Source organism: Xenopus tropicalis, chromosome 2 (genome assembly GCF_000004195.4).
Source record: "Xenopus tropicalis strain Nigerian chromosome 2, UCB_Xtro_10.0, whole genome shotgun sequence".
NCBI lineage: Eukaryota > Metazoa > Chordata > Amphibia > Anura > Pipidae > Xenopus > Xenopus tropicalis.
Window position 1 is genome coordinate 98,657,384 of NC_030678.2, and position 15,581 is coordinate 98,672,964.

Consider the following 15,581-nt stretch of genomic DNA (forward strand, 5'->3'; position numbering starts at 1 on the left):
GATCTGATTTTGCCCATGGGGCCAACAATCAAATCAGCTTACTTTGGCTAAATTAGGCCCAGATTCTCTACTTTGGCAACCTCTGGACATGTATAGCTACTTCTACTGTAGATCTGAGCTTTTGAAAGGTCTAAAAGCAAGAGGATGGGTTCAAATGGGGTCTATTTTTATCTCATTTTTTCTAGCTCATTCCTAAAAGCAATATACCCCTTTGTTCTGTTTAAGGCTAATGTTCCACAGAGCAATTTAGTCGCCCGTGATGGATCTCTACAACTGTGGTTGACTAATTGCTGTGAAAAGCCTTTTCACTGTCACTAAAGCAATCGCCTGTGGAGAGGCCTACACATCTCTCCAGTTTTCCAAACTCGTGTGAAGTTACCCACAGAAGGAACTTGCTGAACATATTTTTTTTTAAGAAAAAATCTATGTTTTTCGCTATTTCTTGAGCTAAACAGGTCAAACTGTGAAAGCAATTCGACTTAATATTTGATCCTTGCGAGGGAGATAATTAGCTTACCAGTGCATAGATAATTCCCCTTTAAAATGTACCACTGCTTATCAACCTTGCAAGGATCAAACATGGAGTAGCTTCAGTCTCCCAGTTTGCACTGTTTAGCTAACCTGGTAACTGAGCTGAATGAAGGTAGAAGGGGAAAAGATATTCACTTTCAGACTCATGACCAGAAAATAGTACCTGCTTATTTGCACCTTTTGTCACATATCCCTTCTAGTGTTATCCTTATCAAGATTATATTAAAAAAATACACTGAGGAGTAAACGTACAATTATTCCACCATTAGGCAAGAAAAGCTAATTTTCCAGAGAAGAAGAAATTAACTTATCTAATTAAATTGTATAGGCAAAAAAAGAGAGACAACGGATAAAATAGTGTTTATCTAGCTAATAAACATTCTTTTTCTGAGATCTGGCTATCAACAATGAATTAGCAGAAATAATGCAATCAAAGAAGTTATAATGTCTTCATTGATTAAATAAATCTCCAAAAGGCAGATCAAATGCAGATAATTAACCATGCGAAACACTAGTTAGAAGTAATCAGAAAATGCTCTCCCTAGGCAGTTTACATTTGCAACTGATGATAACTTGCACAGCTAATCACAAAGGTCATAATGATTTTATTATTAACTCCTCAACTTGCTTACAAAAAGGAAGTGTTACTACTGGCAAAATACATCTTACTTACTAAAAGCAGCATTGTACAAAGTACAAAAAAGGTCAAAATTGTCATGTTTTTCCCCTCAATGCATAATTTTGGAAGGACAAGATTTGAGTCTGATTTAAAGGTGCATTGGCTGGCACAGGTTGCACATGGCATGTAAAGGTGCAGCATGCATCCAGGATGTGAGTCTATTCTTGCAAGTCCCTTATATTTAAGATACAAGAAGGAGTGACCTATGGATGCAAGTCAAAACCAGAGTGTTGCACTTAAAGAGGAACTAATGCTATTAGAAATAAATCACTAAACTGAAGAGGATGTTTAATAAACCATTTTCATGAGCAGTCTTTTTTTATTTTATCGGAGAGTTCCTGTAGCTAACTTCTAGCTGCAATTATCACATGCTGTGAGTCACTGACAGTTTACACCTGCTCTAATTTTTTGACTCCAACATGAGTCTGTAATTTGCAACGCACTATTGACAATCAATGTGGCTGCAGTTCTCTGCAGGAGAAAAAAAAATGTAGGTTGCGGAAGTCTGCTAATAAAACATTAAAACTTCAGAAATTAAAAAGTAAAGGTATGGGACCCGTTATCCAGAATGCTCGGGACCTGGGGTATTTCAGATAAGGGGTCTTTTCATAATTCGGATCTCCTGCTTAAGTCTACTTAAAAAATTAATTAAACAGTAGTTAATCCAATAGGATTGTTTTGGCTTCAATAAGGATTAATTATATCTTAGTTGAGATCAATCACAAGGTACTGTTTTATTATTACAGAGAAAAGGGAAACCATTTTTAAAAATGTGAATTATTACAATAAAATGGAGTCTATGGGAGATGGCCTTTCCATAATTCTGAACTTTCTGGATAATGGGTTTCCGGATAAGGGGTCCAATACCTGTATATAATTATGTCAACTGGTCAGGAACCCAGGAAAGTGCTACGAGCCAAGCCAGTAAAGCGGGGATAACTCTACTTATTTTTTCTGTGTGTAACAATGTTTCCCAAATAACAGTAATCTTTGCCAAAATAACCCTTTAGGGTGAGCACCAATGTTACAGAGGGGACTTGGAGTTGCACACTTAAGGGGTTTGTAGTAAAGCGTGTGCGCAAGTGTGTATAAAATGGTGTTTTTTTGTAAATGTTTAGCGCTGCTTGCAATGCAATACAGCTCATTAAACATTTATTACATTGCAAATGTTTAAGGCTAATGCCAGACGAGGCGTAGGGCGGATAGTTTCGGCAAGCGTAAAAGCGCTTGCTGAAAATTTTGCCCTACGCCTCATACATGTGCCTGCACCCGAATGAATGAGATACACTCGGGTGCAGGCACATGTAGCCGAAATACGCATAAAAACGCGAGACAATGCAAAGGCTTGCGTTTTTATGCGTATATCGGCTACATGTGCCTGTACCCGAGCGTATCTCATTCATTCGGGTGCAGGCACATGTAGGAGGCGTAGGGCGGAATTTTCAGCAAGCGCTTTTACGCTTGCCGAAACTATCCGCCCTACGCCTCGTCTGGCGTTAGCCTAATACCTGCTTGAAGATGGCGTAAATCGTAATGCAAAAAAAAGTTACATATGTTTTATTACATACACAAACCTACTGTCACAAAACATGCAAAGGGTTCACTAATGAGTTTTTCTTCATCGTGCAAATGCAAAATTTGTCACAAAGTGCCGTTTTGGTTCCATTGCAACCATTTTTTCTATTAGCAATAAATATTACTTTCCATCATTAGAGGAGAATAAATGGAAGATAACCAATACAGCTTTTTTAATGACAGTTACCACACTTATCCAATATCTATTATCAATAAAACCAGTAAAAAAAAAAGGGTTTCCATGTCTCCCTGATGCCTACCCTCCTGTTCCTTCTCTTCAGGCCAAAGGCTCTGTACTGTACAGGCACAGGAATCAGCCTTGTGTCAAAGTACAAGATCGTTCATAACCAAGTTCCCTCTTTCACTGGGTGCCTGTCTGGCTAGGTGCCTCCGTGGCCCCTCCTTACTTCTTGTTGAAACCTCAACTACTTGACTAAGTGCTACCGCTATTTCTCACCACTTAAGGTGGTTATACATGTTAAGATCCGCTCATTATTACAATCGTATGTACATCTGTACATTCATGACTACACAAATTCTAAAATGTATATGATTGAAATTTTGTTATATATTAATATTTTCTTACAAAATCAATGCATATGAAGTTGAAATCAAAATTCTTTGAGTTAAACAATTCACTTATTTTATTTGAATTAAACTGATGTTCAGCTGTACAGTTATGATTCAGTTTTGGTTTCTATCCAGATTCTATTTTGAATTTGCTAGGAAAAAAATGACATTCATAATCTTGCATAAGATACTGCTCTAAATGTATGACATATCACAGAGTGAATTTTTCAAAAAATGTTATCTACTTTTCAAACATATTCATGTGAATGAGTTGATAATTTCCAGTATATAACTAACACCTACACACATGGAACTTATTTTTTAATGTTGGTAATTTTTATTGAGCGTGAACAGCTCAGTAAAAAAAAAAAATATTTTTAAGATTTAACACCTCATAGAGCAGAATGGTCTTCCATTGCCTACAGCTGTCAAACACATTCTAACAAACTGACACATTGATCTGCTCTGATGAATGTGTTAATTTGTTAAACACTTTTCTGACGTCAGAAAGTGTTAATAAATGTAAAAATCCTTCGGGATTTACCAGTTTGCATTACAGTAAATCTGCCTCATAATGGTTTAATACACTGAAAACTGAATGAAGAATTATTCTGTTTATAGTACCTTAAACACTGTGCTTGCTGACACTGCCTGCTTATTCTAATATAGGTTGGTATTCCCAGTTATACATTTGTTTTGTTTTAGTAATCCAACCATGGCAGTTAAGGAGTTTGTCATCATTAACTCTCTTAGAGATCTTGTTCCTGGCCTTAGGATTTCCTGGCCCTAGGATCTCCTGGCCCCACCCCTCAGAGCCCACGGTTATTAGAACCCTCTCCACAAAAATGGCTCTTCCTCTTTGGTCTCCACCTAGTCCCAGGGGTAGTCTGGAGCCTAAATCCCTAGCATTAAGCTTGGAACCCAAATCTGACCAACCACGTTAGTCAAGTTGTGGGGCAAGGATGGCAATGAATGACAGCTCCCATTCTATCCATTACAAAAATGTAGCATTAAGAATAACTGTTGACTCAAGAAAGGATAAACATTTTGGTATGGAACAGAAAAGTCACATGCAAGTGAATTTGCATTGTTTTTGTTGTTTAAAGTTAAAGCCCAGGACTTGTAAGTATGGAACAAACTTGAAAGTTATTGTTCTAGATAAAATAATAGGTGAATGGCAAAGCAGTTTTACCTGGATCAGCAGTTAAGGAAGAGTTTCTTTTAAAAATAAATTACAAATATGTCTAGTATAAATAAATTTGAAGCAACTGGACTTGTTTACTAAACAAGTCCAGTTGCTTCAAATTTATTTATACTAGATATACCATGACCTGGATGAATGAAAATCTTCATAGACAAATTACAAATATGCTTTTCTATTATTATTTACAGAAGGGGAGGGGGTGATTTACAAGCCATTACTTAGCCTGTTTTACTTGCTACAAAGAGGGGCATAAAGTAGCACTATAGAAGTGTCTTACAGACCCATTAGTATTGTAGAAGCTCCACTAAAACTGAACTGGTTGACAGAGGTTCTGAGACTGCAATCTCTGTGTAATAAAATGTAAAAAGTTAAGAGACTAATTAGATTGTTTTTCAGTCACTGCATTCAGATTCACACTCAGTAAACAGTAACAGCATATATTGTTAATTGCAAGAAACACAAGCAAATTTAAATGCGTCATTAATTATACACTAAACTTCTCTTTGCAATACTATAAAGTCACCCAAACCCTACAGTAAAATTCTTTTCAATTACATTTACCATGCCTGTTGCAGGATTATTGCTCAGCTTCTTACAATTTAATGTGTACTTTAGTACTTTCCCACTTCCATTTAAGCCCCTGGCTCAGAACCTGTACCGAGTTTTAAATTAAGGCATAAGAGAGTATAAACGAATGTAGCAGGTAAAGTATGTCATTTTGACTTACTGCAACATACATTACATAACTGTAGCATGCTAGGAACATGCAGGAAAAGGCTAGAAAGATTACAATCTCATTTTATCAGACATCTTGGTTTTAAAAGTTATGAAATAGTTTTGATGGATGCTTATATCATCATCAAACTACATCAAAGGGCAAATTAAATGTAAAAAAGAAATGGTCAAACTGTGGTAGAGCTTGGGGTACATAGGGAATATCAAAGGGGTATGCAATACTCACTCAGAGGATTAAGCAGGTAAAGACACAGAAGGTAGAAAGGTATGGTGTCCACCGTTTTATCCCACCTCAGCAGAGTGTGGGCAGGGTAAAGTGTACCTTAGTGGTCATGGATCCCAAACAGCCGACAGTGGTTCAGGGATAGGAACTAACCTGATACCTGTGACTTAACTGCAGTCTTACACTAAGGGGCTGATTTACTAAGACACGATTTCGAATCCGAATTGGAAAAATTCCGATTGGAAACGAACATTTTGCGACTTTTTTGTATTTTTTGCGATTTTTTCGGCGTCTTTACGATTTTTGCGTAAAAACGCGAGTTTTTCAGCGTCTTTACGATTTTTGCGTAAAAATGCGAGTTTTTCGTAGCCATTACGAAAGTTGCGCAAAGTCGCGATTTTTTCGTAGCGTTAACACTTGCGCACAAAGTCGCGCCTTTTTCATAGCGTTAAAACTTAAAAGGCGCGAGGTATCGCGCAAGTTTTAACGCTACGAAAAAATCGCGACTTTGCGCAACTTTCGTAATGGCTACGAAAAACTCGCGTTTTTACGCAAAAATCGTAAAGACGCCGAAAAAATCGCAAAAAATACGAAAAAGTCGTAAAGACGCCGAAAAAAATCGCAAAATTACCGATCATTACGAAAAAAACGCAATCGGCCACATTCGGCCCGTTCGTGGGTTAGTAAATGTGCCCCTAAGGCAACAGTTCCTGTAGAGGAGAATACTCCCAGCTAATCTCTCCTGTTTGGAGCCAGAAACTGCTCTTTCTAACTAGACTAACTATCTCACTTTCCTAGAAAGTGCTATGAAAGATGTTATCCTGCCCTTGCTAATCCCTGTTCCCCGACTTCACTAGAGTCAGATGTTTCTCTAGGGTATGATCGCTTACTGGGGCCCTGTTGATCCCAGGCTCAGTGGAACTTCCACCTGAGTCAACAGATGCAGCCAAATAGGATGATCCACCCCTTTGCTAAGGACTATATTAGAGAGCAAAGGGAGTGGTCTACATATAAACCAAAAAGGCACAAAATGCTAATAGCGAACTAGATACATGGACCTTTGCCCAGTAACAAGGGAAAGGAGGAAATGGTAAGGTTTAAAGCCATAGGGGCATATAATTAGCATTACAAAATTTCCTGATTTGTGTATTTTTACATTTTGTCCCCGAACATTTTAAAGGCACTGCAGGCTTAGAATTCTTCAACATTCTGACATTAATAATTCATAAGCTATCGAGCAATGTGTGAATACTAATGAAGAAGAGGCATACAACATTAACATACTGTAACTAGTCAATGGTATATTATATATATATATATATATATATATATATACACAGTGGCTTGCAAAAGTATTCGGCCCCCTTGAACTTTTCCACATTTTGTCACATTACAGCCACAAACATGAATCAATTTGATTGGAATTCCACGTGAAAGACCAATACAAAGTGGTGTACACGTGAGAAGTGGAACAAAAATCATACATGATTCCAAACATTTTTTACAAATAAATAACTGCAAAGTGGGGTGTGCGTAATTATTCAGCCCCCTTTGGTCTGAGTGCAGTCAGTTGCCCATAGACATTGCCTGATGAGTGCTAATGACTAAATAGAGTGCACCTGTGTGTAATCTAATGTGAATACAAATACAGCTGCTCTGTGACGGCCTCATAGGTTGTCTAAGAGAATATTGGGAGCAACAGACAGGTCACAGGGAATACACCAGACAGGTCACAGGGATAAAGTTATTGAGAAATTTAAAGCAGGCTTAGGCTACAAAAAGATTTCCAAAGCCTTGAACATCCCACGGAGCACTGTTCAAGCGATCATTCAGAAATGGAAGGAGTATGGCACAACTGTAAACCTACCAAGACAAGGCCGTCCACCTAAACTCACAGGCCGAATAAGGAGAGCGCTGATCAGAAATGCAGCCAAGAGGCCCATGGTGACTCTGGACGAGCTGCAGAGATCTACAGCTCAGGTGGGGGAATCTGTCCATAGGACAACTATTAGTCGTGCACTGCACAAAGTTGGCCTTTATGGAAGAGTGGCAAGAAGAAAGCCATTGTTAACAGAAAACCATAAGAAGTCCCGTTTGCAGTTTGCCACAAGCCATGTGGGGGACACAGCAAACATGTGGAAGAAGGTGCTCTGGTCAGATGAGACCAAAATGGAACCTTTTGGCCAAAATGCAAAACGCTATGTGTGGCGGAAAACTAACACTGCACATCACTCTGAACACACCATCCCCACTGTCAAATATGGTGGTAGCAGCATCATGCTCTGGGGGTGCTTCTCTTCAGCAGGGACAGGGAAGCTGGTCAGAGTTGATGGGAAGATGGATGGAGCCAAATACAGGGCAATCTTGGAAGAAAACCTCTTGGTGTCTGCAAAAGACTTGAGACTGGGGCGGAGGTTCACCTTCCAGCAGGACAACGACCCTAAACATAAAGCCAGGGCAACAATGGAATGGTTTAAAACAAAACATATCCATGTCAAAAGTCATGGCCCAGTCAAAGTCCAGATCTAAATCCAATCGAGAATCTGTGGCAAGATCTGAAAACTGCTGTTCACAAACGCTGTCCATCTAATCTGACTGAGCTGGAGCTGTTTTGCAAAGAAGAATGGGCAAGGATTTCAGTCTCTAGATGTGCAAAGCTGGTAGAGACATACCTTAAAAGACTGGCAGCTGTAATTGCAGCAAAAGGTGGTTCTACAAAGTATTGACTCAGGGGGCTGAATAATTACGCAAATTGATTCATGTTTGTGGCTGTAATGTGACAAAATGTGGAAAAGTTCAAGGGGGACGAATACTTTTGCAAGCCACTGTATATTTGGGCAGTAGCTTTGGGCCCATGGCTCTAAAGTGCCATAAGAGAACATGCAATCAATATAAGTAAATCATTCCAAAATTGTGTTTCATATGTTTTTGTCAGAAATAAGTATGAGTAGATCTGGCTACCCACAAAACAGCCTCACATCTTGTGGTGCACTGCGGGGGGGGGGGGGGGGGTAGTAACAGGGGAGGTCTCTAGTACTGTTAGGCCATGCCCTCACCTATCCAGTACACAAGAGAGAAAAGAAGTGCTCTACTGAAGAATAGCAGACTCTGTTCTAAATTCTGATACATCAAAGCAGCTTAAAAGAGACAGAGAGGACAAGATAACCATTCAAAAATTTAGTTGGATTAGTGCACCTAGGGGCAGTTTTATTATAAGGTGGAGATAAAATATGCCACACATTCCTAGGTTTCGGTACATAATAATGGCATTATTTTTTTTACACGGTTTTTCATACAGTAACTTCCACCAGAAATAATGACGCCAAATATAGTATTAAGGGGTGTAAAATAAAACCTTAATAAATGTACCCTTTATTTTACACAGCATAATAAATAGGCCCTCTTTTTGGGTGTCCATAATCATGGCTTTTTGCACATATGGCTTTTTTAAAATAGCTGTGAAAACTATTTTTTCAGGTAATCCAAAAAATCTCTTTTTTGTACACTACAACAGTAATCAAATAGACCCTAATATAAATGACATTAGTTTATGAATATAGATTAAACTTTCACATCACTGCCACATCAAATTTGCTTTATATAAAAACATAGAAAAATATACAGATAAAAAAATAATAAGAAAAAGAAAAGTTGGCAAACCTTGATACCGAGCTCAATATTCTCTCCCCCATACACATCCATTCCTGGATCTAGAAGACCAATTTCCCCAAAGAATTGCCTGTCCACCACAAAAGAGCATCCAATCATTGCAGGTGTTCTGTATAAAATGATTAAAAAAGAAAACAAATACATTCATGTAATATTATAACAGTGTAAATATGGTATTTATATCCTAAGGGGGGGGGAAATGCGCACTGCAAAAATGATTTCTTTGTGTGAACAATTTGTCTTTTGCTTGAATTTAATATACCTTTTATAAATCTGGATGATATTTAACAACCCCTTCCATTGGTGTAGTAAAAGCTGCGATTTTTATAGTTTGTACCAGTGCAAAGTGTATGTTATAATTCATACTATAATGTATGAATACACCACTGGGCCTTAAAAAATGTTCTATGTGCAATTACAATTTGCAATGTAATAACTAATGAGAATATTACATGTTTAAAAATATGAGGTACAATATATTACACTGTAGCATATTGGTTTTCAGACTTCCTTCGGTTCATAAAAAGGTTATAGATATTTTTGTAAACCAGTCTGCAAAAATGTACAAGAACAACCAAAACTAAAGGGCATGTTTTTATTTGAAAGATTACTTTGGACTATTCATAAATTTTTAAAATGCTATATATTTTCAGAAAAACAGATCAAACAAAAAAACCTCTTTTAAATTCAAAACGTGGTCTTTTGGTCTTGGAGTTTCTTTAGCAGAGTGAAAGCAAGGTTTAACAAAAGAAAACAAACTATTTCACTGAAATGACTTGTTTTTAACATTGATTTTTTTTTTTTTGCTAGACAGAATTAAAAGGGAATGCTATTTTGACCTAAGGTGATATTGAGATATTACAGTTTATTTTTACTGTATTAATGTCACTTAAAATCCTTAACCCCCAACCACTATAGTTACATTGGTGCTCAAGTCCATAAAGTGTTTGCTCTACCCAAACCTAATGTCATTGCAGGAGCCACTGTAAAAGGGAGGTCGGAGTGCGACACTGGTTAATGAGGGGGGACTGGGGGAAGAAATATTTTAATAGTGAGAATAGTGCCAGGAAGGTTTAAAATGTATTTCTCACTGTAAAAACTAGCTTGGCAAAATGCTTTTATATATTTAATGCAGGGCAGGGCTATGTTTATATATAGGCTCTAACGGGCCCATGACTAGGGTGGCAGCTTGAGGAGGACAGCCCTCGAGTGCATATATATAAAATAAAGAGTTCCTAAAATAAAATCCCCCACTGGCCACTGGACAAGTATTAGGTTAGGGAAGTACCCAAATAATCAATTTACTGTATATTTCAAGAACTTTAAGACACAATTAATAAACCCTACAGTATTTGTGATGCGCATTAATAAACATCCACTACAGTTTTGTGGATTTTGTATAATAACAACAGTTTCCCTTTCAGTAAAAAGCAGAAAATAATGACACTGCAAAAGAAGAGTGTAAGGCTTGCCTGTGAACATTGCTTTGCATGGTGAATCCACACCTGTGGCAGATGCTGACCTGCACTAAGAGGAAGGAAGCTTAAGTATAAATGTATGTGTGCATCATTGCAATGGCTGGTCCATGTACTGTAAATAGTCAACTAGAAGAAATGTCTTGTTTAACTCAATCCAGGTGCCCAGTTGCTTTCATTTGCAAGCCCCTTGATATTGACCAACCAAGCCAAAGCATTACAAGTCTGGAAACATTTTTATTCCACAGGTTTGTATCTTCCTGCTAAACACCCATTATATCTTCTATCATTCACCAATGTATTTTCACAGAATTTATTTTCTTCATTTAAGTTATTTAAAGAAATCTCCACCCCAACACACTTTTCTCTTAAACTCAGCTAACCACATACTGCCAGACCTTTAGTTATATTACTTAGATGCTCAACTCACAAACAAGTGGTGTGGTGTTGGACCCCTTCAATCCAGTTCTCCTCATGTGTGGTTTTAGAATCAATACAGAACTTCAAGTGAGCTTTCCAGAGTCTTGCAGATGTTCTTACACTTTGTTTCACGATGCCTGCTAATGGTGTGCCCCAACAATGCACTGGCTGTTTCAAAACTTCCTGTTAAACTGTGTTTCATCTCAGGGCTTAAATATTCTAGTTTTTCAAATGCTGCATATTCAAAGATTTAATGCTAATGACTAATTAGGCAAGACGTCTTGAATTCTTTGCTGTTGGTCAGTTTGTTACGAAGGGATTCCTAGGTCCAAAGTAAGTCTACTTACAATGATATGATTTTTATTCTTATTTGATTTGCTTTTGAGGCTTAAATCACTATTTGTCTGCTGCAATAAAATGAAAGCCAAAACTGATGATTCTTTTATAAGACATGTTATCTGACTGGAGCAAAGCCTATATTATGAAAAGCTCTATTCTAGGGTAAAAAACACAAATAATTAAAAAGTCTGCTATAAATAATGCACATATTATCATATCTATGTTATAAATAATGCACAATGCAGCAAGCCTATGGAGAGATCTGTAGTGTGTATCTTAGATAACCAGCCTTGCAAGACATTTTCTCTAATTTAGGACTGGAACTACTAACCTCTTTCTTACATTTTGAAAATACATTTAAGTAATATCACATAAATAGAGAGATTTCTTACTAATATGACCAATACTGCATCAGCCTTAGGAAGATGATCTCAATCAGCTAGTGTTGCACCTTGCAATAGTAATACACTCTAAGGGGCAGATTTATCAAAACATGAGTTGAATCCCGAATGGGAAAAATTCAGATTGGAAACGAAAATTTCTGAAGAAATATCACGAAAATGCTTCTAAAAAAAGGAAAATGCAGTATTTTATTTTCTATCTTGTAGTAGAATTTTCAAACTTAATTGCTCTATTGGCAACTGTACTTGTGCAATTTAGCACCTTTAAATGAGCCCTAAGGTCTTGTTTATAATAGTCCATTAAGAAAATTCACAGTGACATAGGAAAACATAGCCCAGAGGTATGTGTATAGAATGATTTATTTGAACAAGGTGTCTAGCAAGAGGAAATATGATCAAGCATTGTGTTTCACATGGGGGCAATTCAGTATAATCTTCATGGCTAAGTGTTCCTCTAAACACTTCTGCAATTTACATTGATGGATTTTGCATTACTGGCAGTTTTAGACTGCTAATACTTGGCTTTCTGCTCAACAGCTCTCTTTGACGGTCAAGAAAAGAGACAGAAATCCAAAATGTCTATGCACATTTAATGTACTTTCTTTACAGTAAGTTAATCCTGGGCCAAAAGCCTAGTAAAAGCAGTCTAAAAATCTCAATGTCTGCGTAAACCAGAATATATATGTACACTACCAAAAATGCCCAGAAAAGTAAGTTTACATCAATTCATTGTTTGGACTTACAGTGGTGTGAAAAACTATTTGCCCCCTTCCTGATTTCTTATTCTTTTTCATGTTTGTCACACAAAATGTTTCTGATCATCAAACACATTTAACTATTAGTCAAAGATAACACAAGTAAACACAAAATGCAGTTTTTAAATGAGGGTTTTTATTATTTAGGGAGAAAAAAAATCCAAACCTACATGGCCCTCTGTGAAAAAGTAATTGCCCCCTGAACCTAATAACTGGTTGGGCCCCCCTTAGCAGCAATAACTGCAATCAAGTGTTTGCGATAACTTGCAACGAGTCTTTTACAGTGCTCTGGAGGAATTTTGGCCTGCTCATCTTTGCAGAATTGTTGTAATTCAGCTTTATTTGAGGGTTTTCTAGCATGAACCGCCTTTTTAAGGACATGCCACAACATCTCAATAGGATTCAGGTCAGGACTTTGACTAGGCCACTCCAAAGTCTTCATTTTGTTTTTCTTCAGCCATTCAGAGGTGGATTTGCTGGTGTGTTTTGGGTCATTGTCCTGCTGCAGCACCCAAGATCGCTTCAGCTTGAGTTGACAGATGGCCGGACATTCTCCTTCAGGATTTTTTGGTAGACAGTAGAATTCATGGTTCCATCTATCACAGCAAGCCTTCCAGGTCCTGAAGCAGCAAAACAACCCCAGACCATCACACTACCACCACCATATTTTACTGTTGGTATGATGTTCTTTTTCTGAAATGCTGTGTTACTTTTACGCCAGATGTAACGGGACACGCACCTTCCAAAAAGTTCAACTTTTGTCTCGTCGGTCCACAAGGTATTTTCTCAAAAGTCTTGGCAATCATTGAGATGTTTTTTAGCAAAATTGAGACGAGCCATAATGTTCTTTTTGCTTAAAAGTGGTTTGCGCCTTGGAAATCTGCCATGCAGGCCGTTTTTGCCCAGTCTCTTTCTTATGGTGGAGTCGTGAACACTGACCTTAATTGAGGCAAGTGAGGCCTGCAGTTCTTTAGATGTTGTCCTGGGGTCTTTTTTGGCCTCTCGGATGAGTTGTCTCTGCGCTCTTGGGGTAATTTTGGTCGGCCGGCCACTCCTGGGAAGGTTCACCACTGTTCCATGTTTTTGCCATTTGTGGATAATGGCTCTCACTGTGGTTCGCTGGAGTCCCAAAGCTTTAGAAATGGCTTTATAACCTTTACCAGACTGATAGATCTCAATTACTTTTGTTCTCATTTGTTCCTGAATTTCTTTGGATCTTGGCATGATGTCTAGCTTTTGAGGTGCTTTTGGTCAACTTCTCTGTGTCAGGTAGCTCCTATTTAAGTGATTTCTTGATTGAAACAGGTGTGGCAGTAATCAGGCCTGGGGGTGACTACAGAAATTGATATTGAAATTGAAAATTGAAATTGATAAACCACAGTTAAGTTATTTTTTAACAAGGGGGGCAATCACTTTTTCACACAGGGCCATGTAGATTTGGAGTTTTTTTTCTCCCTTAATAACGTAAACCTTCATTTAAAAACTGCATTTTGTATTCAATTATGTTATCTTTGACTAATAGTTAACGGTTTTTGATGAGCAGAAACATTTAAGTGTGACAAACATGCAAAAGAATAAGAAATCAGGAAGGGGGCAAATAGTTTTTCACACCACTGTAATTCCCAAAGGTGGGTAAGAATTTTGACATTTGAATTGAAGATACTGCCTATATTGTCTTCTTCCATACAATTAAGTTTAACCATGCAGGTCATCCAGCTGATCAGTTGATTTTTATAAATATATCTATCATCTACCCATTAGGCAAGGCAGGGATAAAGGGTACTGAAAGGTATACTTATGAATACATGGAAGAAGGCTTCCATTACCAAGCATACAACCCACTGTAATATTTCATAAATTGACTAATTCATTTTGATAAACATTACATATTATCTTTACAGAATTTTTTTTTTAGGACAAAGGAAGCAGGGGTAATGTGAATATTTCTCAGGCACCCCAGGAATTATAATTGCTGACGTTATTCCCAAGGCCAGTTCTCTTTATTGCTAAAAAATGCAGTGGGCAGGTGGAATGAACAAATCTAAGACTTTTAATATATTGAGTAAGCACACGATCATATGTTACCATATGTTACTGAATATATGCGCAGTGCTCAACAGAGAAAAGGGCCACTGGGAAGTGGTTGATGACAAAAGCTTAGTTCTGATAGGTGTATACTTGGGATGGTACATTTACAATTACGGGGGGGCAAAAGCCTGGGTAACAAGGCCAGTGACTGTAGTATTTGGGGGGGGGGGGGGTTGCAAATATGAACCCCCAGTGATGTTTTCTTTTTAATAGCAGGCGCATATCTATTGTAAGTCCCCATCTTCCTTTCTGCACTGTAAGTTACCTAACTTAGGGACTGACTTACATTTGACTGTATATATAGATATAGAATACACGTCCTGACACAAGGCTGGTAATTTCTTACATGGCAGCTTAGAAACTGATTTAATTTGCATCAGATTTTTAATCAGCCCTGCCACTTCGGCTTCTGTGACAGATTTTTTTTTCCCCGCATTATTTACCTTTAATGAACCCTTAAAAGCGGTTTTATGCGCAACTGACTGCAGGGATATTGTGGGGACTGCAACTGCACTTTTGAATGTAAAGGATCTAAAATCTTTAAATAATGCATTTATTAAAAAATTGCAACATACAGCAGAACTCTGGGAATTGATAATGAAATCCTTATCAGTGCATTTTCTTTCCAAAAATAGCAGTAGCTGAGAATGAGCAATGAAGTGCACAGATATGAATAACTTGGAACACTCTGTTAAATAAACTTCAGGACTCATTTGCAAGATGAGCGGTCATACTAAATATTTTGAGAGGTCACAACACAATTTTGAGATTGAGTACTTGATGTTAAGATCCTAATTAGCAAAGTATCTAATATAATCACAGCAAAGTTCTTTTCTCAGATGCTTTATAAATCTGTTGCTCACCAATTTTATGCAAGGCATTGACAAAAAAAAAAACCACAAGAAAGGGTTCTCAAG

General features: G+C 37.6%; 1 protein-coding gene across 1 annotated transcript in view; it reads right to left on the reverse strand.

Annotated features, from left to right (window-relative positions):
- The window catches only part of galnt17 (polypeptide N-acetylgalactosaminyltransferase 17), a 180,186-nt gene that overhangs the window by 43,229 nt on the left and 121,376 nt on the right, over nt 1-15,581 (reverse strand). Inside the window, exon 6 of the mRNA XM_002935801.4 lies at nt 9,178-9,295. Coding sequence (XP_002935847.1) covers nt 9,178-9,295 — 118 coding nt within the window. The remainder of the gene's footprint in view (nt 1-9,177; nt 9,296-15,581) is intronic.